Below are 21,952 nucleotides of genomic sequence, written 5' to 3'. Positions count from 1 at the left end.
TGTATTCCATTTAGATCTCATCATTCCATCATCACCATCATCTCTGATCCTGCCTGGAGGCCTAAAGAAGGCGCTGACAGCCTGTCTTACTTGACAGCTCCAACTTGCCTCCCTCTTGTCTGGTTTATTCTGCAGATAGGCTAAACAGCACAGTTATCTGAATTCAAAGGGCCTTTGACCTACATTTCAGCAGCTCTTTTGTTGTACAGTGGACTCATTTGTATCTCTGCTGATCACAGACAGACATCAGGGAGAGCAGCACAAGGAACAGCCCATAATCTGAGCAGGAACAGTGAAGAATCAAAAATGGAAGGGTTTCCTCCAATATGTCAAAATGTGATTGTCTTTTTTTTTTTTTTTTTATGGATCCTGAGCTCCTATCGTTAGAAAAAAAGAGATCTCACAGTGCACAGTTAAATTTAGGAGCTGACAGCAAATATCCTGGCATGATAATTATCATCCAGCCAGGATCTTCCTCCCACGCTTTCAGGAAAACAACGCTATCTTTTTATTAATCATTATGTGACCTCCTCCTCCTCCTCCTCCTCTTCTGCACCGTACCTGCCCTCTCTCAAAGTTGTCCTTCTCCAGCTCCAGGCTGTTGGCCCCTCCGGTAGTCCGTCGGATCACTTTGGGAATAGCGTTGGGTACTTGCTGCATGGAGCTCTTCACGCGATCCATTGTCGTGTTTTTCCCACAGCAGCAGCGAAACAAAACACAACTTTCAGCCGATAAACAGGCCGGACTGTAATAAAAAACAAAAAAAACGCTGCACTAACTATGGCGCGCACCAGTCCATGCTGCGCTGGACTCGTCGCCCCCGTTGGGTCATTTGGCCTCTCTGTCCACCACCCCAGTCAATGACAGGAGGAGCAGTCTGAACGGCACCAGAGTCAAGTGAGCCAGGCTTAGAGGAGGAGGACACTTCCGCTTTTCAAAATAAAGTCCCTGTTCGTTAACGTGCTGCAAACATACAGTCTGACTGCAACGTTTTTTTTTGTCTGTAAATGAAATCTGTCGGGCGTAAAAATAGGTCTAATGCTTACATGTAAAATAATATGAGTCATATTTCTGATTGTATTGCCATAATTAACTCGTATGCGCGATGAACTGCAACCGGAAAGGACAAGTGGCATTTTCAATTATTTATATTTCACATTATTATTGTTGAAAGACTAATATGGTGCATGATGAATTTCATCTAAAAGAATGTAGGAAGTTTATTTTACAATCCACAAAAAACAGAAATGATATGTGCAACAAATTGCGGGAACTTTACAGAACTTAATATCTGTCTTTGTAACACTCAGTTCTTCAGAAACCTGCACAAAACACACGACGTCCATGGGAAGCCTTCACGCACAGTGTTCTCACACACACACACACACACACACACACACACACGTACAAACGTACGTCTGCTTCAGGTGTGAGGACACCGTTTAGCTGCATGCTGATGAGTGTCGCTGTTATTTGGATATTTTCTCTGGCAACTGTCTCTGACTCCTCCCAATGTTGTCAGCCACTGGCTGGAGCTGCAGCAGGCTCCGCCCACTCCATCAATAATGCGTTGTGATTTTGAATTTCCAACTATATGTAAAACAAAACTACTCCTGCAGTCTTATCTTACATATATGACATAAGTGTTTACAAAAATATGTCTGGGTTGGGGGATTCAGGCGACTTCAGGCACAATAATATTCAGTCAGTAAAAATACTTTCAGACTGTTGATGTTTATTACTTTTGCTGGAAAATGTTTGAATCTATTTAATTCAATATAATTTCATGAGGAGCTGTGTGTCATCGTGAATAATGACACACAGTCACAAGCCAAATTATTAGAAAGTTGAATGCATTTTAATGTCTCATGCGCAAACATCATTTTGCCATAAAAGCCCCAAATTCCTTGTCATTGAAAATACAGTGCTTCATGCTATACGCTCTGCATGAAATTAAGAATTTCTGTAATGGTGTCCTGATTAGTTCTAGCATTACTTGTCCAATTAACAACAAACTGGCACTGAACGTTGCTGGGGAAGTGTGCCACTATCAGCACTGTCTGAGGAGTGATACATGTTATCAAGTATTGATTGCTATTAGTGGGAGAAGAGCTTATCATACTATGTCTTTGTTCCCCTTTCCCTTTCAGTCACAATATGTTTTACAAAGGCATTCTCTGGATGATATAGGCAAGCAGCGCATGGTTTCCTGTCAGTGATCATTCCTAATTACAATTACTGCAACAGGCTCAACCTTTGCTATCAGGTTGCGCTGCACAACTCAAGGCTACCCTCTGTTGGTCAAAGATGGGAACCAGGAGTCAAAACTATAGTGTACATTTAACCAAGCTTTTGTCGACATAAACACATTAGTAAAGGAAAATCCAGTTTTTCACATTCACAAAAATACAAAAAAAAACAAAGCACAAAAAAAAGATATAATAGCAAAGGGACCACCTGGACGTTATTTAAACAGTTAAATAAAAGGTATGTACCAGAAGCACAGTTTAAAAATACTCCATAATAAATAAATGCCCTGCCTTTAAAATCCCACTTAAGTAAAAGTACAAAAGTACCTAAATGTACCTAAAGTATACTCATTATCATATTATTAGATTTATGGTCCAATATTGCTGAATTGTATTGGCGTATAAGTATACAGTTGCATAAAATAGAAATACTCAGGTAAAGTAGAAGTACTTCAAAATTGTACTTAAGTATATGAATACATGCACTGTGAATAGCAACTTCCAACCCAGATGAATACATATAGAAAAAAAAAATAATAACACAAAATGTGCGCACCCAATGATTACAGTAAATACAGTATGAGCAGCATACTGAGGAGGATCAAGCCCAAAAAAAAGAGAAACTAAAAAAAAATGAGACGATGAAATCTCGCGAGACTACCACTGTAACGGAGGACTGGGGCTTGGTCTTGAAGTTTTCAGATGCATCTGTAGATGAATCATAACAGCATCAAGATGTCGGGACGAACAGGCCGCGCTGAGACCCGAAGTCGGGCTAAAGATGACATTAAAAAGGTCCTGGCGGCCATCGAGAAGGTGCGCAAATGGTACGTAGGCTGTCCGGGGGACAATATGGAGGGGAATGTATTAGTGACTGTAGCCTGATATCTGCTGCGTCGCTCAACAAACTTCAGTCGGAAAAGTTAGATGATTGACGGGGCTGCCGACCAATCAATGCCCCGGCTTGACAGGAGAGGCGGAGCTAACTGAGTTTTTTTCTGCCAAGAGCTGTCAATATGGCCACAGCCTCACATGCCGCCGTAATGTAGCGGCCGTCCCGTAGTCACACAACAGGGACGTCCACGAGCACATTTGGACATCCGTCCTCGCGGGCTTTACACGCGCACGTCACCTAAAGTAAACGATGGCTGTAAAGTGAGCATAGCAGGATATTTTGATGTAGCTGTCATCTCTCTGCTGTGGGCAGAAAAGGACACGAGCACGTAGCCCCACGTTACAGACTAATGCTATTAAAGCGGACGGTGTGGCGTTGGACCTACATTGAGCTCATTTTAAAACAATAATGTCTGAACTCATTTCATTCCCAGGGAGAAGAAATGGGTGACAGTTGGGGACACATCCTTACGCATATTCAAGTGGGTGCCAGTAACAGAAACAAAGCAGGTAGGGGCCTCTGCCACGTAAAAATACCACGATCATTTTAAGGATTTACTTCAATGAATGTTGTGGCATCAGTTGTCTGATTTTTTTATTTTTATTTTACATCCCCTCTTTCTTATCAGATATATCGCACCAAATCCACAGGTGGAGATGCTCGAGGAATGAAAGATGTGGTCCTGGAAAATGCTAACTCTTTACTGGATTTCACTGGTGACTTTTGTGGCTGTATTTAATAAAATACTGGAGCCATGGCATGCATAATGGCCTTTACGTATATGTCAAAATATCACACAACCAAACGCATCAAATAGAATATAACATAACAATATAAAAAACCCAGATGTTAAGTGCAACTCCTCTATTCCTCAGATGAAAACAGCAACCAGAGCTTTCTGTCGGATGTCTACCAGCCTAAAATGGATAACAGCAGCAGCACCTCCAGCTCGCAGCAGGTCAGCCCTCCACACACCTCCAGCCTCCGGACTGAGGACTCTCAGCCACCAATGCTGGGCCAGGAGAGTGTGGATGGTATGTGGATGGCTCTCTGGAGCATATTTACACTCAATTTTTACACATTATTCCTGTAATTTAAGGTTCACACAATAGATCCTGTATTTGAGTATAAAATGGCATCCTAGAGCTAAGCGCTGCGTTAATGAGGTTATATTTCCACCCTTCCCTGTGAATGCAGAGCCGGTTCATTTAGGACAGGAGGGGGCTGATGAGCCTCCCACACTCATCAAGGAGGATCTTCTTTCATCAGGAGCAGTCCGACAGAGCACCCCAGACACACAGGTCCACTTTCTGAAAACGGTTTTGAAGGATAACCCAAAAAATGTTCTTTGATTAATTAATCATTTAATCTCTGCGGTCCGTAGCTTGGTGTAAAATGTATGTGAACATTTAAGTAACATCGTGTTCCTTTTTATTCGACAGGAGGAATTGGAGGAATCAGGAGCACCGCCTTTAAAGAAGATTTGCACAGGAGAAAATGCTGTTCTGAGATAGCTCATTTATAATAGTTTCGTCAAAATACACACAGTACCTGTCCTCAATCAGATTAGCTCAATTTAAAAATATATATATTCTAAGGGTTTTCTTGACATATTCACGCAACTGTTACATTTCAGCAAATGAGGGAAAAAAAGTATTTACAGCTCAATCTTTGTTCATTTTTAAAGGTCTTTAAAGTATGCTGTTATAAGTGATTTTTGAAATGAATGGTGGAGAATTGTCCAAACTTTGTGTGGCAAGTCACTGCTGTTGCAGGCGGTGTATTTCAATTTACATGCTGTAAATGTTTTCCTGCAACTGTTTCCAATTGACTCGTTATGCAGATGAGCTTTATGTTTGCATGTATCCTATTGCTTTATTTTTGAGGTTTACAGGCCATTTTGAAAAGGTGTTAAATGTGTAGCTTTATGCAGATTGATGTTTAGATGTGCCATTTTTCTATTAAATACAAGGCACTTTCTGGAACAGAGTTTCTTTTGGCTTATCGTATGCAAGGAAATGTTTTTTTTTATATTTAAAATATAATTTGCCCATGTTTATAACTGACGACATTGTAAACCATAATAAATGCTACTTTCCAATTCCATTTCAATTAATTGATCCTGCGGTCCATGCTGTGATCGGTATGCACTCATTATTATATCTATATTATAAAGGCAGGGCCTATTGTTTAATCAGACATGTTCAAAATGGAGACCAGACAATGGATTCAGAAATGAAGTCAATAATTCAAGAGGGAATTAATTCCACAACAATTTTAATCAAATACATAATCAGAGTGTTGAAATGTATTTTAGTATAAATGAGATATATGGATCATATAATCTTTATTGTCGTCAGCTGACCTCGAGTTTTTCATCTATATTCGATGCGGGCGTGGTTTATTTGAAGGGGATATTCTACTGTGACGGACAGGCCACATCAGCCAATCAGAGACCGGTTCAGAGCAATTCGACGAAGGCGCTTTGCTGAGGGAGCCAATGAACGTCGAGAGGGGGCGGGGCGTGCTCCCGACGCTGCTTGCTGCCGGGGAAACGGAGTTCCGATTGCGGACGGACGTGTGCCGGTGGACTAGAAACTCCCGCCATTTCGACAAGGAATTAACCTCTTGATTGATCCAGGTTACTTTTTTTGTAGCTCTTGCTAATTATCTTATCCGATAACAATAAGCTCCGGCAGTACGAACACGCGGGGAATACAAGTGATCCAACGAGAACAGGCCTAGTTTGGAAAGACTTTGGAGTCGTCAACGCGCCATACCTCCTTCTGAACTGAGCAGTTCGGTGTGGTTCATCCTTACATGTTCACTCGGAGGAGCTAAAAGTTTACTAACTATACCGAGCGACAAGTCCGGCAACCTGGTTTACACCTGAGACACTGCGTAAAACCAGCATGGCACCGCTAATAGATGAGAGAAGAAGGATGCGATGAGGCGGGCGGCAAGAAGAAGCGCACTGTTATTGTTTTGCAACGAGATAGCATTTGAGCCCGTTTGCGTTAGCTAGTCAGCTAGCTGCTACACGTTGGAGCTGGGCCTGCCGGCGGTAACGTGCTAAGATATTTGCGGGACACTTGCATACATGCTAAGGACATATTATTGCATATTATTGTACTAGAAGATTTAATTCTACCATTCTACCCCGTGCCATCTGTGGATTTGGAAATGGCACCGCTTTTAGGCCGGAAACCGTATCCACTGACTAAGCCGCTAGCCGAGCCACCAGGCCCGGGAGAGGAGGTCTACATCATCGAGCACACCAAGGAGGCCTTCAGGAACAAAGAGTATCCTTTAACGTGATGATGCTCAGACTTATCGAGCCACTCTGCATGCTGTATACGTGACTTTGTCTACCTGGCTAAACTGATGTCCACATAATCCCGTGCAAAGGACCGGGAAGCCAGCGAATTAAGTTAATTTGATGTTACCTGGCGGTTTCCCCATTTAATGTTTACCCGCATGTACACAGTGAAACGTTACACTGATGACAAGTTAGCTAGCTAGCTAATGTTCACACCGCTGTGCTAATGCAGCTAAGTTAACTGGCTATTTCCCAAAGCTAGCGAAAGTATTTTGTGTGGCACATAGGGAAATATATATATGCTTAATTAAATATAGAGAGACGATAAAGACGTGCTTTCACTTTCAGCTTCCACGGCCCCGCTGACGGCAACCAATGCTAGCGCGGTTAGCTCGCACGCTGCTAACGTTAGGTATCCCATTATATCACAATAGCCCGTCGTCTTCTCTCTTAGGCTGAGGATGTTGCTCGGCTGGTAAGAGTTAGCTTTTAACGTTAGCCTCTGTAGAATAGCTAGCATTAGCTACCAGTGCATTTCTTTTTGAGTTTGACAAGAGGACAATAGTCGATTCAAATTGGTTTGTTTATTCATGGTAGCATGTTTGGTAATAGCTTTGGTTATGCTGTAATAGTAAAGTGACTTTACTTGTTTCGGTGTCTGAGTGAAAACTTTAAACGTCAGAGATCCTCAACTATCAGTTATGACAACCCAATGTGACGCACGCAGTGTGGAAATTAACTTCTAAGTTGTATTTATGGTTACCTAAGTTGTCATTAGTCGTAGTAGATTTGGATTTCTACAGTGGCATAGCAAAATTGTTCACTCAACTGTTTTTATGTAACGTTTTAACATCGACATTTGTCATCATTTCATAAAGAACAGCTATGTGAAGCGCAGGCCTCACTTATACCTCCCCATGCTATCCCATCTACAGTAACGGGGATCTTCACTTTACTGTTGTAGTTACTGCAGTCTTCAGTGGTAGCACAGTCAAACTTTCTACTCCCATTAACTACCCGTAGAGGTGTGTTCCACAGAACTTCTCTTCATCATGAGGTAGCTAGGACTCTTTTCCAGCTTCCATCACAATCATTATTCGTTCCTAGCTCCCTGTACCGTTTTGCATTGTTAATTACACCGTTTGTATACTTTTTAGTTCTTAGCATATAACCGTGCATTTCGTTTTTGTATGTCTGTGTTTGTTGGTTGTCCCATGACCTCAGCTTCTTTCTATATTTCTGTCAACGACAGACCACGTGTGTCTTGCTTGTAATTAGTAAGTAAATGGCTAAATAAGGAAGAACTGTTTCCATATGACTGTTGTAATTTCTTTAACCAAACGCCTACAGAGAGTATGAGGCACGCTTGCAGAGGTATAGTGAACACATCTGGACATGCAAGAGCACTGGAAGCGGTCAACTCACGCACAATGAAGCATGGGAGGAGGAACAAGAAGTCACCGAACTGTTAGTATGACTCCCTGTTTGTGTTTGCATCTACACGATTCTATCCAACATGTGAAATAAGAGCCATTAGTCTACTCTCTGTTGTCCAACGCCTCTACAGATAGGCTGTTGATGGAGTTCTGTGAAGAATACACAGGTACAGTTCAGTAGATGGTAGTGCTTTGCATTCAGATGCCCAGTAAACCTCTGGTTCCCATTATTTTCTAAATAGCTATGCCACCACCGGTTGTTTAGACGCCCTCAGAAGCAGATTCGCCTCTATGACAGCAGCTCGGTAGTATCACGGAAGAGCCGTACTCTCCCAGTGAAGGTCACAAGGCTGGCTGCTTTGCTATGATTGGATAAATCTGCTGCTCCTCCTCTCATTCTATTTAGAGGGTGTGGGATTGAGTCATCCTTGAATCTGCAATGGCCTGGTGAGAGTTCCTTATCCTGATCTGCAAAATGGGGGAAAAAAACAGCCATATAAAATGTAGAATGGTTCAACTGATCTTTGTCAGTCCGCTCATCACCAACCAGGTGTGCGTATACTGTGTGTACGTGCGCTGTCAGCAAGAGAACGTTGGACCAAACCGTATATATATGTGGCCATGGAGATCTCACAGCAATGACGGGGCAGAACATTGCTCAGTTGCCCGGAGCTAAAGTCACTGAGGATCACAGGCTGTGTTTAAGCTCTGTCTTATTATATCAGCCAGGAGGTTTTACTCCCCCTACTGGTCACTCCCAGCCCTTTGTTGTCCAGTTATGCAATGCTCTCATCCCGGTGACGAATGCGTTGCAGAAATCCAAACAATGTGAAAGAAATCATGTCTGGAATAGATTGCTTCACACCCTTGAAAAAAATTCAATTGCTTGTCTGATATGCCAGTGGCCTTGTTTGCTGAGCATCAAGGCATTAAAATCAGTGTCTCGCTTACTACAAAATAGTCTGAGCTTACTACAATGGGAATGCAAGACACTTAACTGTGTTGCACTTTTATCTTCATATGCTGTTAAACCTTGTTTGTTTTTTAATGCTGATTTATTTTCTGTGTGCAGGCTTCAGGAGGAGTATCCCCAGTGGTTTGAGAAGCCAGTCCTGGAGATGGTCCACCACAACACAGTGTCTTTAGACAAACTGGTTGAAATGGCCTGGCTGGAAATCCTCACCAAGTATGCTGTGGATGAAGAGTGTGACTTCCTGGTCAGTTTGACCCGTTACATTTCTAAACTTGTTTTTTTATTTATCTTTTATTTTGCATTTTTATCAACAAATTAGACACTTGACATTTTTGCTGCATTTACTAGAGCTTATTAACATGTTAAGATGAATGTTCTGCCCGTCCTCAATGGTAGTGATGTGGAAAGCAGGTGTTTTTAAAGGAAAACTTCCTCGTGGTGTGTTCTGAGATTCTCACAAGACTTCTTCACTTCAGGTGGGGAAGGACAAAAGTTTGCAAGTGAAGGTGGTGAAGATCCATCCCCTTGAAAATCCAGAGGGTGAGTCTGGGGAGAAGAAGCTCGAAGGTGCCTGTGACTCTCCATCCAGCGACAAGGAGAACGCAAGTCAGGAGAACCAGAGGAAAGAACCTCCTCCCAGAGAAGAGGAGAACAGGAGAGAGAGTCTCAGTGAGTTCCATTCGCTGCATGAACCGTGAAAACAGAAAGTTTTGATGCCCGTATATGGATATGACAAAACTTGTGGTATAGTGATTAATGATGATCAGTGTGTTCCTTTTTAAACTGCACATTGGTTGTAGGCCCAAAGAAACAGTTTTTTTCTTTAAACGGAATGTTTTCTTTTTCCCAGTTTCCACTTATTTCACAAAGTTTCAGCCACTTTTTCTACACGATTGGGGCGAGAAAAGGGGTCCTTTTTTACATGTTATTGTTTCACTACCTATCAGGTGACCGAGCACGACGTTCACCAAGGAAACTTCCCACTGCCATGAAGGAAGAAAAGAAGAGATGGGTGATGCCCAAATTCCTTCCCCATAAGTACGACGTGAAGCTCATCACTGAGGATAAGGTCTGTATCCTGTGGTCAAGAGAAAGTCTCTCAACTGGTCTCTTGAAACCATGACAGCATATTACTTCTATTTGTGGTTCATGATCTTTTGAGGTCTACACAGTTTGACATTTTGTGAAAGAAGCTGACGCTGAATCTTCCCCAACGACTTGTCTCACAGGTGATCAGTGACGTCCCGGCGGACAGTCTCTACAGAACGGAGCGCCCTCCAACCAAGGAGATCATGCGCTACTTCATCAGGCACTATGCTCTGAGGCTGGGCATGGGCGAGAGTGCTCCCTGGGTGGTTGAAGATGAACTTGTAAAAAAATTTAACTTGCCCAGCAAATTCAGTGACTTTCTTCTGGATCCACACAAGGTAATTTGCTCATGGTCATTTTTTGTTCCTACATAAGACAATTTTAAAGATATTGCTTGTTTTTGTCTCACACTTTTCTTCTTTTTTTGTTTGTCTAAAGTTTTTAGCGGAGAATCCCTCCGCAAAGCGTAAGAGCTTGTTATCTCCAGAGGGTAAACCGAGCAAGAGGCTCAAGACTCCCGACACACCAGGAGAGGATTCAGGAAACGAGAAGGGAGAGAAGAAAAGGAGACGAAAGAAAGACTCTTTAGGCATGCCCCTTAGTCCAACCATTTGGGGCCACATGCAGGTAAGCTGGCTTGTATGTACATTATTGCGTGTCAGTTATTACTTTATGATGATGGGGTATCTCTTTTCAAAAGCTTCATGGGCTCATATTGTCTGTATTTCAGAAAATGAATGGCGCCCCACTAAATATGAAAAACTCTGGAACTCCAAAGAAAGGAGAAGGCAAAGGCTCGGCTCCCTCCACTCCAAAATCAGGCAGGAAGTCCGGGGACAAGAAAGAAGGAAAGAAAACTGGAAAGAGCGGCGATAAGAATGTCCTCAAAGCTTCTAAAAAGGACGGTAAAGCTGGCGCCAAGACGCCGAAGATGAAGCAGATGACTCTGCTGCATCTGGCGAAGAGCACCTCCTCTGGGAGCCCTAAGAAGAGAGCCCGTAGTACTGGCATGGGTACGCCCAAACTGGGGAAGCCACTGCACCCTATGGCTCTCCACCTCCTTCGTTTCTATAAGGAGAACAAGGGCAAGGAGGACAAAAAGAACTCTCTCTCCTCCCTCATCTCCAAGGCCGCAAAGACCTTGTCCCCAGATGATCGGGACCGGCTGCCAGAGGAGCTCAAGGAGCTGGTGCAGAAACGCTGGGAGCTGCTGGAGCAGAAGAAGCGGTGGGCGGCCATGAGCGAGGAGGAAAAGCAGGAAGAGATGAAGAAGAAGCGCGAGGAAGTCCGAGAGAAGCTGCGAGAAAAGGCCAAGGAGAGGCGCGAGAAGGAGATGCTGGTCCGCCGCGAACAATCGCGCAGATACGAGGACCAGGAGATCGAAGGTGGCAAGACTCTGCCGGTGTTCAAGCTCGTAGACATGCCCGAGGGGTTGCCCAACACCCTGTTTGGTGACGTGGCTATGGTCGTGGACTTCCTGCAGTGCTATGCAGGGCTGCTGATGCCCGATGACCAGTATCCCATCACAGCAGTGGCTCTGATGGAGGCACTGGCAGGCGAACGCTCCGGCTTCCTCTACCTGAACCGTGTGCTGGTGGTGCTGCTTCAAACGCTGCTGCAGGATGAGCTGGCGGAAGGCTACAGCGAGCTCGACATGCCGTTATCCGAGATCCCGCTCACCATGCACTCGGTTTCAGAGCTGGCTCGGTTGTGCCTGCGGCCGTGCGACGCCCACGGGGAGGAGAGCAACCAGGGCTCGGTGGACACGGGGGCTTTGGGCGGCTTCGACGATGTGGTGACCAGCGAGTTCTTGGAGAAGCTCGAGACAATCGAGGTGTTTGAGCTGAGCCCCGAGGAGAAGGTCAGCCTGCTGGTGGCACTGTGCCACCGCATACTCATGACGTACTCGGTTGAAGACCACGTCGACGCCATGCAGCAACGGTCAGCCGAGGTGTGGAAGGAGCGTCTGGCAATGCTGAAAGAGGTCAACGACCGCAAGAAGGCCGAGAAGCAGATGCGAAAGGAGATGGAGGGCAAAGGTAGGCGGGGGTTAGCCGGAGAGCTCCTCCTGCTGTTTTTAATGTTAAAAATATGTTTTTATCATTTCTATTGTTAAATCTTCCTTCAGCTCTGCATTAGTCTTTTATTGATGGTACCAATACATCATTTTTTTTTTTCTTCTGGGCTCAAAGGTGAGAAAAAGAAAGAGGGAGCTGCTAAGAAGGAGATCAAAAAAGAAGTAAAGGTAGAGCCAGAACCGGAGCCAGAGGACATGATGAGCTCAGTGAAGAGCCGGCGGCTGATGTCCATGCAGGCCAAGAAGGACAAGGAGGAGATGGACCGACAGAACAAAGGTAAACTTTGTAGCAAGGAGTTGAGCTGTTGATCCATTTCAAAATGTGCTATTTAAAAAGAAGGCAAGTTGGTTAACTGACGAGCTTGATAGGACTGAGGACCCAGAACACAGAGGACCACAGAGGACCACAGAGGACCAAACACAGAGGACCAATCCTCTGTGTTTTGTCTTTCCACCACTGAGATATTTTAGAGCAAAGCCAGACAGTCTACTGTTAATTACTTTATAGTTTTTAAGTTGCTATACCTCACTCTTATTTGTTTCTGTGTTATTTCCCCAAAGAGCGCATGGAGAAGGAGGCTGAGGAGGAGCGTATGCGTAAGCAGAGGGCTTCTGTAGAAAGGGCCTTTCAGGATGGAATAACCAAAGCCAGACTCGTCACGCGCAGGTCCCCACTGGGAACTGACAGAAACCACAACAGGTCAGTGCTGAACACCGTTTCTACTCAGATAAATGTGAATTTGTAGAACAAAGTAAATGATAACCATGGTTGCTGGATGCCTTTGTTCAGATACTGGCTGTTCTCTGACGTGGTTCCTGGTCTGTACATTGAGAAAGGCTGGGTGCATGAAAGCATCGACTACAGCTTCACCCCTCCACCCGAGGACAAACCAGCCGAGCCCGAGGTGGAAGAGGAGGGTGAGTCGGCCGCTACTCATGATTCACAAGGTACAGTAACTTTAGTGTAAGTTACCTTCATTGAAATGTTAAAAAAAACAAATGGTGGCATCAATTCTGCAATCTCGCTCTGCTTGGTGTGGAGTTTTGTGTGTGGACATAATTGGTCATTTTGGTCTTGGATAATGAATGTTTATTTTGTAGGAGCTGAAAAAGACGATGGCAGCATAGACGGTGCTATAAGTGAGGGACCCCAGCATGGAGCAGCGGCAGACATCTGCATAGAAACTACTATTCCCAACCAAGGACAGAACCTCTGGTGAGAGCTTTGTTTCTGTCTTCTCTTTCTTTTTATCCTTTTCTTTTTACACGATCTTCCATTCTAATATTCTGCCTCTTGAATACAGGTTTGTTTGTGACAATGCAGCTGAGCTGGAGGAGCTAGTGGAGAGTCTTCATCCTCAGGGCGTTCGAGAGAGTGCACTGAAGTCGAAGATACAAAGCAGGTGCATGCTCTCTCATTATAAGAGATAATATCTTTAACAAACGTGTGTACAGCTAAAGCATTGCCAGCTGTGCTATTTAAAGCTTTTACATTCAGTTTGCACAGATATGCCTTTATTTTGAAATGATCATTTGTTGTGTTGGTATTAATAGCAGCAGCAAGCTTGTTAAGTTGTTTAAGTGAATACAGAACCACCAGAGCGTCTACAAAAAGTATGAACAATGAAAAGAAGCGGGCAAAACAGATGAGATCGTTTTTAACAATGCAGCAGTGATGGAGAAAATATGAAGCCGTCTCTTCCCTGTTTCAGGTACCAGGACGTCCTCCACTCGGTCCATCTGACCCGTAAGGCCAAACTGGGCCTCAGGACCTGCGACGGCTTCACAGAGCTGCTCAATTACCTGCGCAGTGACATCCAAGAGGTAGCCTCACGGCTCCAGAAGGGAGGCCTGGGATACCTGGACGACAACGTGGACATCGAAGAGCAGGTAATAAGTTTGTCTGGTTACAATATCAATATTAATGTTCACTGAAGATTATTAATCGTCCGGTTTAAGGGAGTTTGTAGTACCGTGTCAGGCTGTAGACATCAAGCATAATGTGATAAACTTATTGGCATTTTGATTATGCAGATAAGTCTACTCGGACAAGTGATTTGGTAATTCATGTATATATATAATTATTGGGTTAAACTGGTTGCCCTAGTTTTTAAGGATTGATGGTGCACACAAACTATCATACAACTTTAAAAGGTTTTATTTAGTGCTGGGCAACGATTAAAATATTTAATCGCGACTAATCGGATGGATTTTTTGCGATTAATCGCATTGTTATGGCAAAGTTCAAAAATGAATTCAAAAGTAGTGTATTGCGCACTTTTATTTTAAAAGTACTGCTATATGAACAAAAGGGCAATAACATTTGGTTCACGAGATGCAGGTAGCATGTTTTATACTAAATGTGAATATAATTCATACTTTGTTGGCATCTTATTCTGAAAACCGGATGTTCGTCTGAAGAAACCGGATGTTGTCTCACGTTAATCTTTCCGCTAACTTTCAAAGTCGTTCGCTCGCTCCCGATCTGTGCCGTTTAAATGCGTTTACCGTGAATTTCAGCATATAGGTGCACTAAAATGACTGACTATAGGATGTTTGCTGGCTTTTATCCCACTGTTCTTGTCATCCTCTTGTTGTTATGTATATGTATTGTCTCTTGTCTTTCAATTAAAAAAAAATTAAATTAAAATTAACTTGCCCAGCACTAGTTTTATTATATCATACTATGTTTGTAAAACAGCCTGTTTTTATTATACTGTGAAATATATTATTTCTGATTTGTCCACTGAACGTTGTGATTCATAACGTTTCCTTCCTCCTATTCACAGTTGAAAGACACGGAGAACTTGAAAGACTTTGGTGAGTGCATCATCACCATTCAGGACTGTGTCATCAAAAAGTTCCTGCAGGGATTCATGGCCCCGAAGCAGAAGAAGAAGAAAAAGCAAGGAGGGGAGGAAAGCAGCAAGGCCGAGGAGGTGGACGACGAGAAGAGACTGGCGGAAGAGGCCAGGGTAAGAGAACCCAGTTTCAGTGTTCAAGTTCAGTTTTAAGTCAATATTAGATGGCCCACATAACAACAAAATTAAAGTTAAGATGCTGAAGTTTGCTCATGAAACACACTGAATATTACAGGCAGAGCTACCACTATTCAAGTCTTTCTTCACGCGAGTTTAAACAAGTCTGTGCTTTGTTCCTGTCAGGTGGCGACCGCGGTCGAGAAGTGGAAGACTGGCCTCCGAGAGGCCCAGACCTTCTCCCGCATGCACGTCCTGCTGGGGATGCTGGACGCTTGCATAAAGTGGGACATGTCTGCAGAGAACGCTCGCTGCAAAGTCTGTCGCAGGAAAGGTAGGCTTGTTTTCAGCTGCTGTCTCGCTCTTTTGGTCTCAAAGAAAGGAATTGGAGCAATAGAAATAAGAGCATTCGTTATGCCTTTTATTGGAATAGAAATGCTTTTGTTATAACGCGGCTTTCTTCGTTCAAAACAGAACTCCAGCACCTCTACTGTCTCCTGTCTAATAAATATGGTTTCCTTCTGTTTTTCCTCGTAAAGAAACAGTCAGTCCGTACTTGATAGGTGTGCTGAATTATTGAGTTGCAGTGCTCCTCTACTACCCTTCTGCTCCCTGTCTAGTGCTCAAGCATGACCCGTCTGTGCTGAAGCTGATGGAGTCTGGACCCAGATCCAAACAGGGCAGCAGGGACAGACTCAGAGCAGGAAAGACTAGTAATGTCAGGCAGGTCTACATACAGAGCAGCCAGCTCCGCAGGCCAACAGGTGAACCTGTAGTGATAAGATGACGATAAAAGACAACTTGTTTACTTGCACAGCTGCACACAAATGTTGTTGGCCTTTCAGGGAGTGAAGACAGAAACAAAAATATTGTCATACTGAACGTCTTTAGCTCAGAGCTAAGATTTACATGTCGATCTCCTCCAGGTGATGATGAGAAACTTATCCTCTGTGACGAGTGCAACAAGGCCTTCCACCTGTTCTGTCTGCGGCCGGCCCTGTACGGCATCCCTACCGGAGAGTGGCTGTGTCCGGCCTGCCAGCCCACTGTCTCCAGGCGTGGCTCCCGTTCAAGGTGACCGTCTGCCTCACACTTTGTCATATTTTTCTTCAATGACTAACTTATCGGTTTAGGTTTTCAAAACTCACGAGAAAATATGGTACTTATCATTATAATTATAACTACAGATAATGTTCTCTTTGTAATTTTTTGATTATCAACCTCTCTGTTGTAGAAACTACAACCAAGACACGGATGAAGAAGAGGACGAGGAGGAGTCTGAAGAGGAGGAGTCTGAGGAAGATGAGGAGGAAGAGGAAGAGAATGACTACACAGCCATGGGTCACTGCTGTGAGTACCAGCAAGAGAGGATTTAGTCCAGATTCTGATGGTTCACCATAAGGGTTTCAACCAGAAGAAGTCCATGTTTCCGTCTCTTTTGACTTCTATGGACCAACTCCAGACTGGAATCTTTGCGTCATCAATGCGTTGCGTTTTGTATTAAAAGCCAGCATTTCTCAGATTGGAGTGAGAGAAGGAGAAAAGGTGATGTTGTGATCTTCGCAATAAAACATCTTTGATGTGACTTGTCTAGTCTTAGCCAATCAGCGTTAAGCTGTCTACAGCGTCTTCATTTCCCTCCGTTACAGTTTAAGTTGCGTTCATACTTGCTGGGTTAAGTTAACGTCCTCTGCATGCGGGACTTTGTCGACTGTTGACGTTCGTCATAAAGAATTGTAACGTGATGAAACATGCAGCCCCCCCCCCCCCCCCCCCCCCCCCCCCGTGTTCCGGTTCAATTCACACGGTCAGTTATTAACGTTAAACCGGAACACCAAAGGATCTGGTTGCAGGTTGTTTTTTTTTTAAAAATCAAAGTAGAATGAGGCCCAGATACTGATGAGATAATGAGGTCAAAGAGCTTAATGAAGAGGAGGCTGGTTGTGGAGCGCAGCTTGATGCAGGGCTGAGCTGTGAGTGGAGCGGGGCCTGGATAAAGGTGGAGGTCTAAATGGACGTGAGTACAGCTTCCTGCTGTCACAGTGTTTTAAATACATTGATAAGGCAGGGTATGCTGAATGCAGCCTCATCTCCAAGGAGATGAACTACAGCAAAAATTTAAAAATGAGACCTCGGTCTCAATGGATTTTGTCTAAATAAAGGTTAATAATAATAGAGCGGAAATACTGATTAATAACTGAATAATAAATTAGTTTTTTGCTTAAAGTAAATGTCTTATTACTTAATTTTCTCCTCAGAGTACACCAGACTGCTACATTTTAAAGCTCATATTTAAAATGAAGTTCTCCTCCCGACAGGGTTTCGGTGCTTGTCACCTCTTATGAGTTTGCATGTATGGAATGAGAGGAATGCTGACGGGGAGTTACGGCCCCGCTCTCTTTTGTCTGGACCTTTTGCTTTGAAGCCTCGTTTCACTCCGGCTTCCCTCCGAGTATGCGACAGGATGATCCACGCTGTCGTTTCAAGCCGGCACGTCAAGGATAACGAATAGGAAGTTTGATGCATCAATGCTGAAGAGTTCAAGAGAGAATCCTAAGAATCTTTCTCATTTCTAGAGTGACACTTCGTCACAGTTCACGGCATTGCACCCTATGATTGAGTTGTTTCAAATAAAACTATAGAGAACAGTTGGGTCATCATTGTAATGGAGATATTGTTTGAAAGGGATTTAATGCCTAACTGCAGGTTGTGTAACTTTGGTTATTTCAGATGTTTTTATACCTCTTCTTGTCTTGATCCCCTCTCCATTATTTCTTTACAGTGAGACCAAGGAAGAAAAATAAGCAGTCTTCATCTCGGCAGAAGATTTCAAAAAGTAAACCCAAGAAGCAGTCGTCTTCAAGTAGTCAGAGCAGCAAACAGAGGGCCGGCCCCAACAGCCCCGCAGACATCGACGAACTGGTGAGAAAGCAGCAGGACTCCCTCGTACAGAAGCTACGTCTTAACTCTTAGACGTATTAAGGAATGAAGTGTGAAGTGTTGTTGTAATTGTGTGTGTGTGATGTCTGCAGGTGCGACAGAGTTCCCAAACAGGAGTTGTGCGCCGGCAGGTGCTGGAGCTGGAGAGGTGCGAGGAAATCCTCAAGAAACTGGCGAAATTCCGCTACAGCTGGCCGTTCAGGTGAGCAGAGAACACGATCCCTTTGAATGGACATTCAGTTTATTATGGAGCCGCAGCAAATACTTGCATGTGCAAGACCAGTGTTTCCACCCAGAAGTTCTAATAATCTAATAGAAATATCTGTAGAGGCACCAAATCTTCAGACACCATGATGATGATCTAACGTGGCTCTCCTCTCACGCTGTGCTCCTCTTTCACAGGGAGCCCGTGTCCGTGGAGGAGGCAGAGGACTACCTGGACATCATCTCCCAGCCCATGGATTTCCAAACGATGCTCGGGAAATTCAGCCAGGGCTCGTATCGCAGCGCCCAGGATTTCCTGGAAGACCTGAAACTCGTCTTCTCCAACGCAGAGGAGTACAACCAGCAGGGCAGCACGGTGCTCTCCTGCATGGTGAAGACGGAGCAGACGTTCACCGAGCTGCTGCAGAAGCTGCTGCCTGGCCTCGGCTACCTCCGCCGGCGTTCACGCAAACGCATCAGCCAAGCCCCTGTAACATCTGAAGAGGAGGAGGAGGAGGAGGAGGAGGAAGGAGAAGAAGATGATGATGAGGAGGAGGAAGAAGAGGAGGAGGAGGAGGAGGAGGAGGAGGAGGAACCAAAAAAGAAGATGCAGAACGGCAAATCGAACAGAAAGAGAACCAGAAATGTTCGAGGACGGAGGGAAGAGGAGAGCGAGAGTGGTGAGGAGGAGGAGGAGGAGGAGGAGGACGATGATGATGATGAGGAGGAGGAGGAGGAGGATGATGATGATGATGGCAGGAGGAGGAGTAAGAGGACCTCCACCACCTCAGGCAAGAAGGATTACAGGGAGGAAGATAGCGATGGCGAGCGGGACACGCAGAGAACTCGTCAGCGGGGGGGGCCGGGGCGATGCCGGCGGGGCGCGCAGTGAAGAGGACCGGTCCAGCAAGCAGCGACATTCCAAGCGACAGAAACGCTCATGAAGTCCAGGGTGCTTTTTCTTTTCTTTTTTTTTTTGTCGTCTCTTTGCTTTAAAGTTTCTGTCCCGCTTTTCTAAAAATTATCAAGAGCCCTTCATCTCCTCCTCCTCACAGCCAGCGGGACTTAATCCTCAGAAGGACTTTTTTGTGTTATTGAATTTCTGTTCATATTTTGAAAAACGACAAAAGAAAACTGATTTATATTTGTAACATGTTTAATATAGGTGATTATTTTTTTTCTTCTTTTTCAACAAAGAAAAGTAAGACATCTGAGATAATAGGTGGGTCCTTGTAGCTCTTAAGACTCTTTGATCTGACTTTCTGTTCCAAGTTGACAACATCTCACACACACATTCACACGTTTAATTTGACTTAATGTTGTCAGTTAAAGAGATGGTGTCCATGTAGCCGAAACCCTCTAGGAAATCTTTTTGTTTAAAAACAACGCAGATGACTGATTATGACTTTCTCCTCTCACCTGTAAATCACTCTTACTACTAAGCATCTTGACACCAAGATTCTCTTTGGTTCAAATGACAGTCTATAGTTAAACTTGATAGTATTTTTACTAGTTTTAGAATTTTTTTTTATTTTCCCAGCCCAGGTGCAGATTTAGTGTCAAAAGCTGGGTCGACACTTCAGGTCACACGTGTAGTCGCGTCGCTCTCGTGCTAGAACACGAGCTCCTTCTCGGCTCTCTTGGTGCCAAGATGTTTTCAAAAACACGGACCGGATTTGGAGTCTGGTTCTTGGCGTGTAGAGCTGAGCAGCCTTTCCTCTGTGGTGCCCTGCCACTTTAAAAAAGAACCGGTACCTCAACGGGCCACCAGTTTACACTCCTGTGTAAAGTGCACCTATTATTATGCCAGCAGCTGCAGGACCAGACTTTGTTGAAATGATGTGCATAAACATTTGTAAACAGTGTTCAAAGCAACAAATGTGACATTTGTTCAAAAAATGGGCATTTTTTTGAATATTTGATATTTTTTGCACATTTTTATTTGGTATTGTAAATGATAACTTGTTGATCTTAATCACATCAAATAAACGGCACGGTTTTGAATAACCGGGGGGGCTCTCCCAGTCAATGACGAGAACACGGCAGAAATAATCGAGTCACTTGTACATTTTGTAACTAAAACGTTAAGTCGCTCCATTTAAATTGTATTTAGTGACACACACATTGAGGGTGGAAAGGCGAGTGAAGGCTTCCCTGCATGTCCTGGCTCAGTCACCAGGTGGTGCTCTCCTCCTGCTCTCTGAGCACTCTTCTTCCCAGCAGTGCAATGACGCTGCTGCTGTGACTCTGCTCATCAAAGGACAGAGGGAGCTCCATGGCGCTGGTGTGTCTTGGCTCTACAACTTGTTTTTGTAATAACTTCCACACAGTCACGACTTAACAAAAACCCTTTTTTTTTTTTTTTTTTTTTCTTTTTTTTTTGGGATGTGCAGACGTTTGTGTGGTGAGGTTGCCAGCGATGTATATGTATACTGATGAGGCTGTGGTTGGTTTGACCTCTCCTCTGTGCTGTGATTTCACTTGGCCACCGATTGTCCCCCCCCCCCCCCATTTTTGTTTAAATCCAGCTTTGTTCCCGACACGATTCACAAATTGTTTAAATCACTGTTGTAATTGTTTGACATTTCTACGAACAAACAAAAAGGTGACTGCCCTTCTCAAGTTGAGACCTGACTGTAAATGCTTTCTTTGTTCTTTGGGGAACTGCAAAAAAGTCTTTTACACTTCCTTTTTTTTTATATATATATATTTATAGTCTAAAGCTGGGTTTGGGCAGGTTAGGAGCATTCACTTGTAAAGAATTTCCAATAAAGGCTATGGACGAAGACCGTAGTTCTCCCTGTGTTATTTGAGCCGATGAGCGTCCCCCTGGTCAGACACAGACATCACTGCCATCTGTAAAGCCTTGTAATAAGACAATGATTGTGGAGGAAAACGGGTTAGCCGTGACTGTCGACTGGTGTCTACTTTTACTTTTTAATAAAATATCAAACATGGTCTTACTCTCTGATGTGGACTCTTTTCTCAGGAGCATCTCCAGCTTCTAATAGAAGCCAAATTAGCTTCAAATCTGTTTGTGTTGAAACGCAATCAAAAGTGATGTTACGGAGGAGAAATGTCTTCAATATTTACAAAAGGAGGCTGAGCAACTTGGACTTATAATTATGCCATGACAACATTTTGTGGAAAATGTTAAGCTTGTGATGATTGAGTTTGGCCTTAATCACACAACTCGGGCTCTATAACTCACGTCATATTGAACCTTAAGAAACAATATTAATATCCTCAATTCACTCTGTTTACAGAAAAGACCAATAGAAAGCTGAGGACACAAGAAACTTAAGATATTTACACAAAGTTATTACCGAATCTAGACTAGACTGCCATTGAGTTTGGCTTCTTATAGACCAAAATAAAGATTTAGCTGCAGTCGGTAGTAGCAGGTTTCACAGGGAGCTCTCTCCACAAACATGTGCCCGTACAGGTGATAGGTGGCAGCAAAGATAACTTAAGGAACTGGGAAGTCCCAAAGTTATATAGAGTATGAATATTATACAAAGGGTGTGTCCGGGATGCATGGAGCAGAGGAGAGCGCAAGGAGGACAGCAAGAAGTGCTGACAGCGGCGGAGCCATCTGTAATTTGGCAACAGGTGTTTAGGGCTGAGATGTGAAAAGTCAGTGGAAACGTAGCACTTGATTAGTGAGCGTTCAAACACAGTGACGGCTGGATTCAGCTATTATAAACATAGAAATAAAATTTATTTTGGAAATAAGAATGCAGACATGTTTTTTTTAAACACATTGCTCATATCTCTGTATGTTAAAATGAA

The 21,952-nt window shown here is 43.8% G+C and overlaps 2 protein-coding genes across 6 annotated transcripts; both read left to right on the top strand.

Moving 5' to 3' along the window:
- The first annotated feature begins 2,908 nt into the window (after nucleotides 1-2,908).
- bcl7bb (BAF chromatin remodeling complex subunit BCL7B b) lies at nucleotides 2,909-5,245 on the top strand. Of its 2 annotated transcripts, none has more exons than XM_076101103.1 (6): nucleotides 2,909-3,076; nucleotides 3,578-3,653; nucleotides 3,773-3,860; nucleotides 4,020-4,178; nucleotides 4,342-4,445; nucleotides 4,587-5,245. In XM_076101103.1, exons 1-6 carry the CDS (start codon nucleotides 2,964-2,966, stop codon nucleotides 4,656-4,658), a joined length of 612 nt encoding a protein of 203 aa, XP_075957218.1. In that variant the 5' UTR covers nucleotides 2,909-2,963; the 3' UTR covers nucleotides 4,659-5,245. The 2 variants fall into 2 exon arrangements, with proteins under 2 accessions (XP_075957218.1, XP_075957219.1); XM_076101104.1 differs by lacking the exon at nucleotides 2,909-3,076 and adding an exon at nucleotides 3,257-3,404.
- A 453-nt stretch (nucleotides 5,246-5,698) lies between these two features.
- On the top strand, nucleotides 5,699-21,117 carry baz1b (bromodomain adjacent to zinc finger domain, 1B). 4 transcript variants are annotated; one of them, XM_076101100.1, is made up of 22 exons: nucleotides 5,699-6,446; nucleotides 7,814-7,930; nucleotides 8,972-9,116; nucleotides 9,349-9,541; nucleotides 9,820-9,941; nucleotides 10,102-10,299; nucleotides 10,400-10,588; nucleotides 10,692-12,000; nucleotides 12,154-12,315; nucleotides 12,600-12,738; nucleotides 12,829-12,956; nucleotides 13,140-13,254; nucleotides 13,343-13,441; nucleotides 13,751-13,928; nucleotides 14,828-15,013; nucleotides 15,203-15,350; nucleotides 15,637-15,780; nucleotides 15,943-16,090; nucleotides 16,251-16,366; nucleotides 17,799-17,938; nucleotides 18,049-18,158; nucleotides 18,359-21,117. In XM_076101100.1, the coding sequence occupies exons 1-22, from the start codon at nucleotides 6,328-6,330 to the stop codon at nucleotides 19,050-19,052; spliced, it is 4,899 nt and encodes a 1,632-aa protein (XP_075957215.1). In that variant the 5' UTR covers nucleotides 5,699-6,327; the 3' UTR covers nucleotides 19,053-21,117. The 4 variants fall into 4 exon arrangements, with proteins under 4 accessions (XP_075957215.1, XP_075957214.1, XP_075957217.1 ...); XM_076101099.1 differs by having other exon boundaries at nucleotides 12,829-12,986; XM_076101102.1 differs by lacking the exon at nucleotides 15,637-15,780.
- Nucleotides 21,118-21,952: the final 835 nt, after the last annotated feature.

The sequence above is a fragment of the Anarhichas minor genome, unplaced genomic scaffold (assembly GCF_050575085.1).
Source record: "Anarhichas minor isolate MPS153535 unplaced genomic scaffold, ASM5057508v1 ptg000026l, whole genome shotgun sequence".
In the NCBI taxonomy this organism is placed as follows: Eukaryota; Metazoa; Chordata; class Actinopteri; order Perciformes; family Anarhichadidae; genus Anarhichas; species Anarhichas minor.
The sequence above is the reverse complement of the archived record's forward strand: the minus strand, read 5'-3'. Positions and strand labels throughout refer to the sequence as shown.

Coding starts and splice junctions, on each gene's coding strand:
- bcl7bb (XM_076101103.1), top strand. CDS start 2,964: ATGAATCATAACAGCATCAAGATGTCGGGACGAACAGGCCGCGCTGAG. Junction 3,861..4,019: donor CTCTTTACTGGATTTCACTG/GTGACTTTTGTG, acceptor TCTATTCCTCAG/ATGAAAACAGCAACCAGAGC. Junction 4,179..4,341: donor GGGCCAGGAGAGTGTGGATG/GTATGTGGATGG, acceptor CTGTGAATGCAG/AGCCGGTTCATTTAGGACAG.
- baz1b (XM_076101099.1), top strand. CDS start 6,328: ATGGCACCGCTTTTAGGCCGGAAACCGTATCCACTGACTAAGCCGCTA. Junction 12,987..13,139: donor CGCTACTCATGATTCACAAG/GTACAGTAACTT, acceptor TTTATTTTGTAG/GAGCTGAAAAAGACGATGGC. Junction 17,939..18,048: donor CCGCAGACATCGACGAACTG/GTGAGAAAGCAG, acceptor TGATGTCTGCAG/GTGCGACAGAGTTCCCAAAC.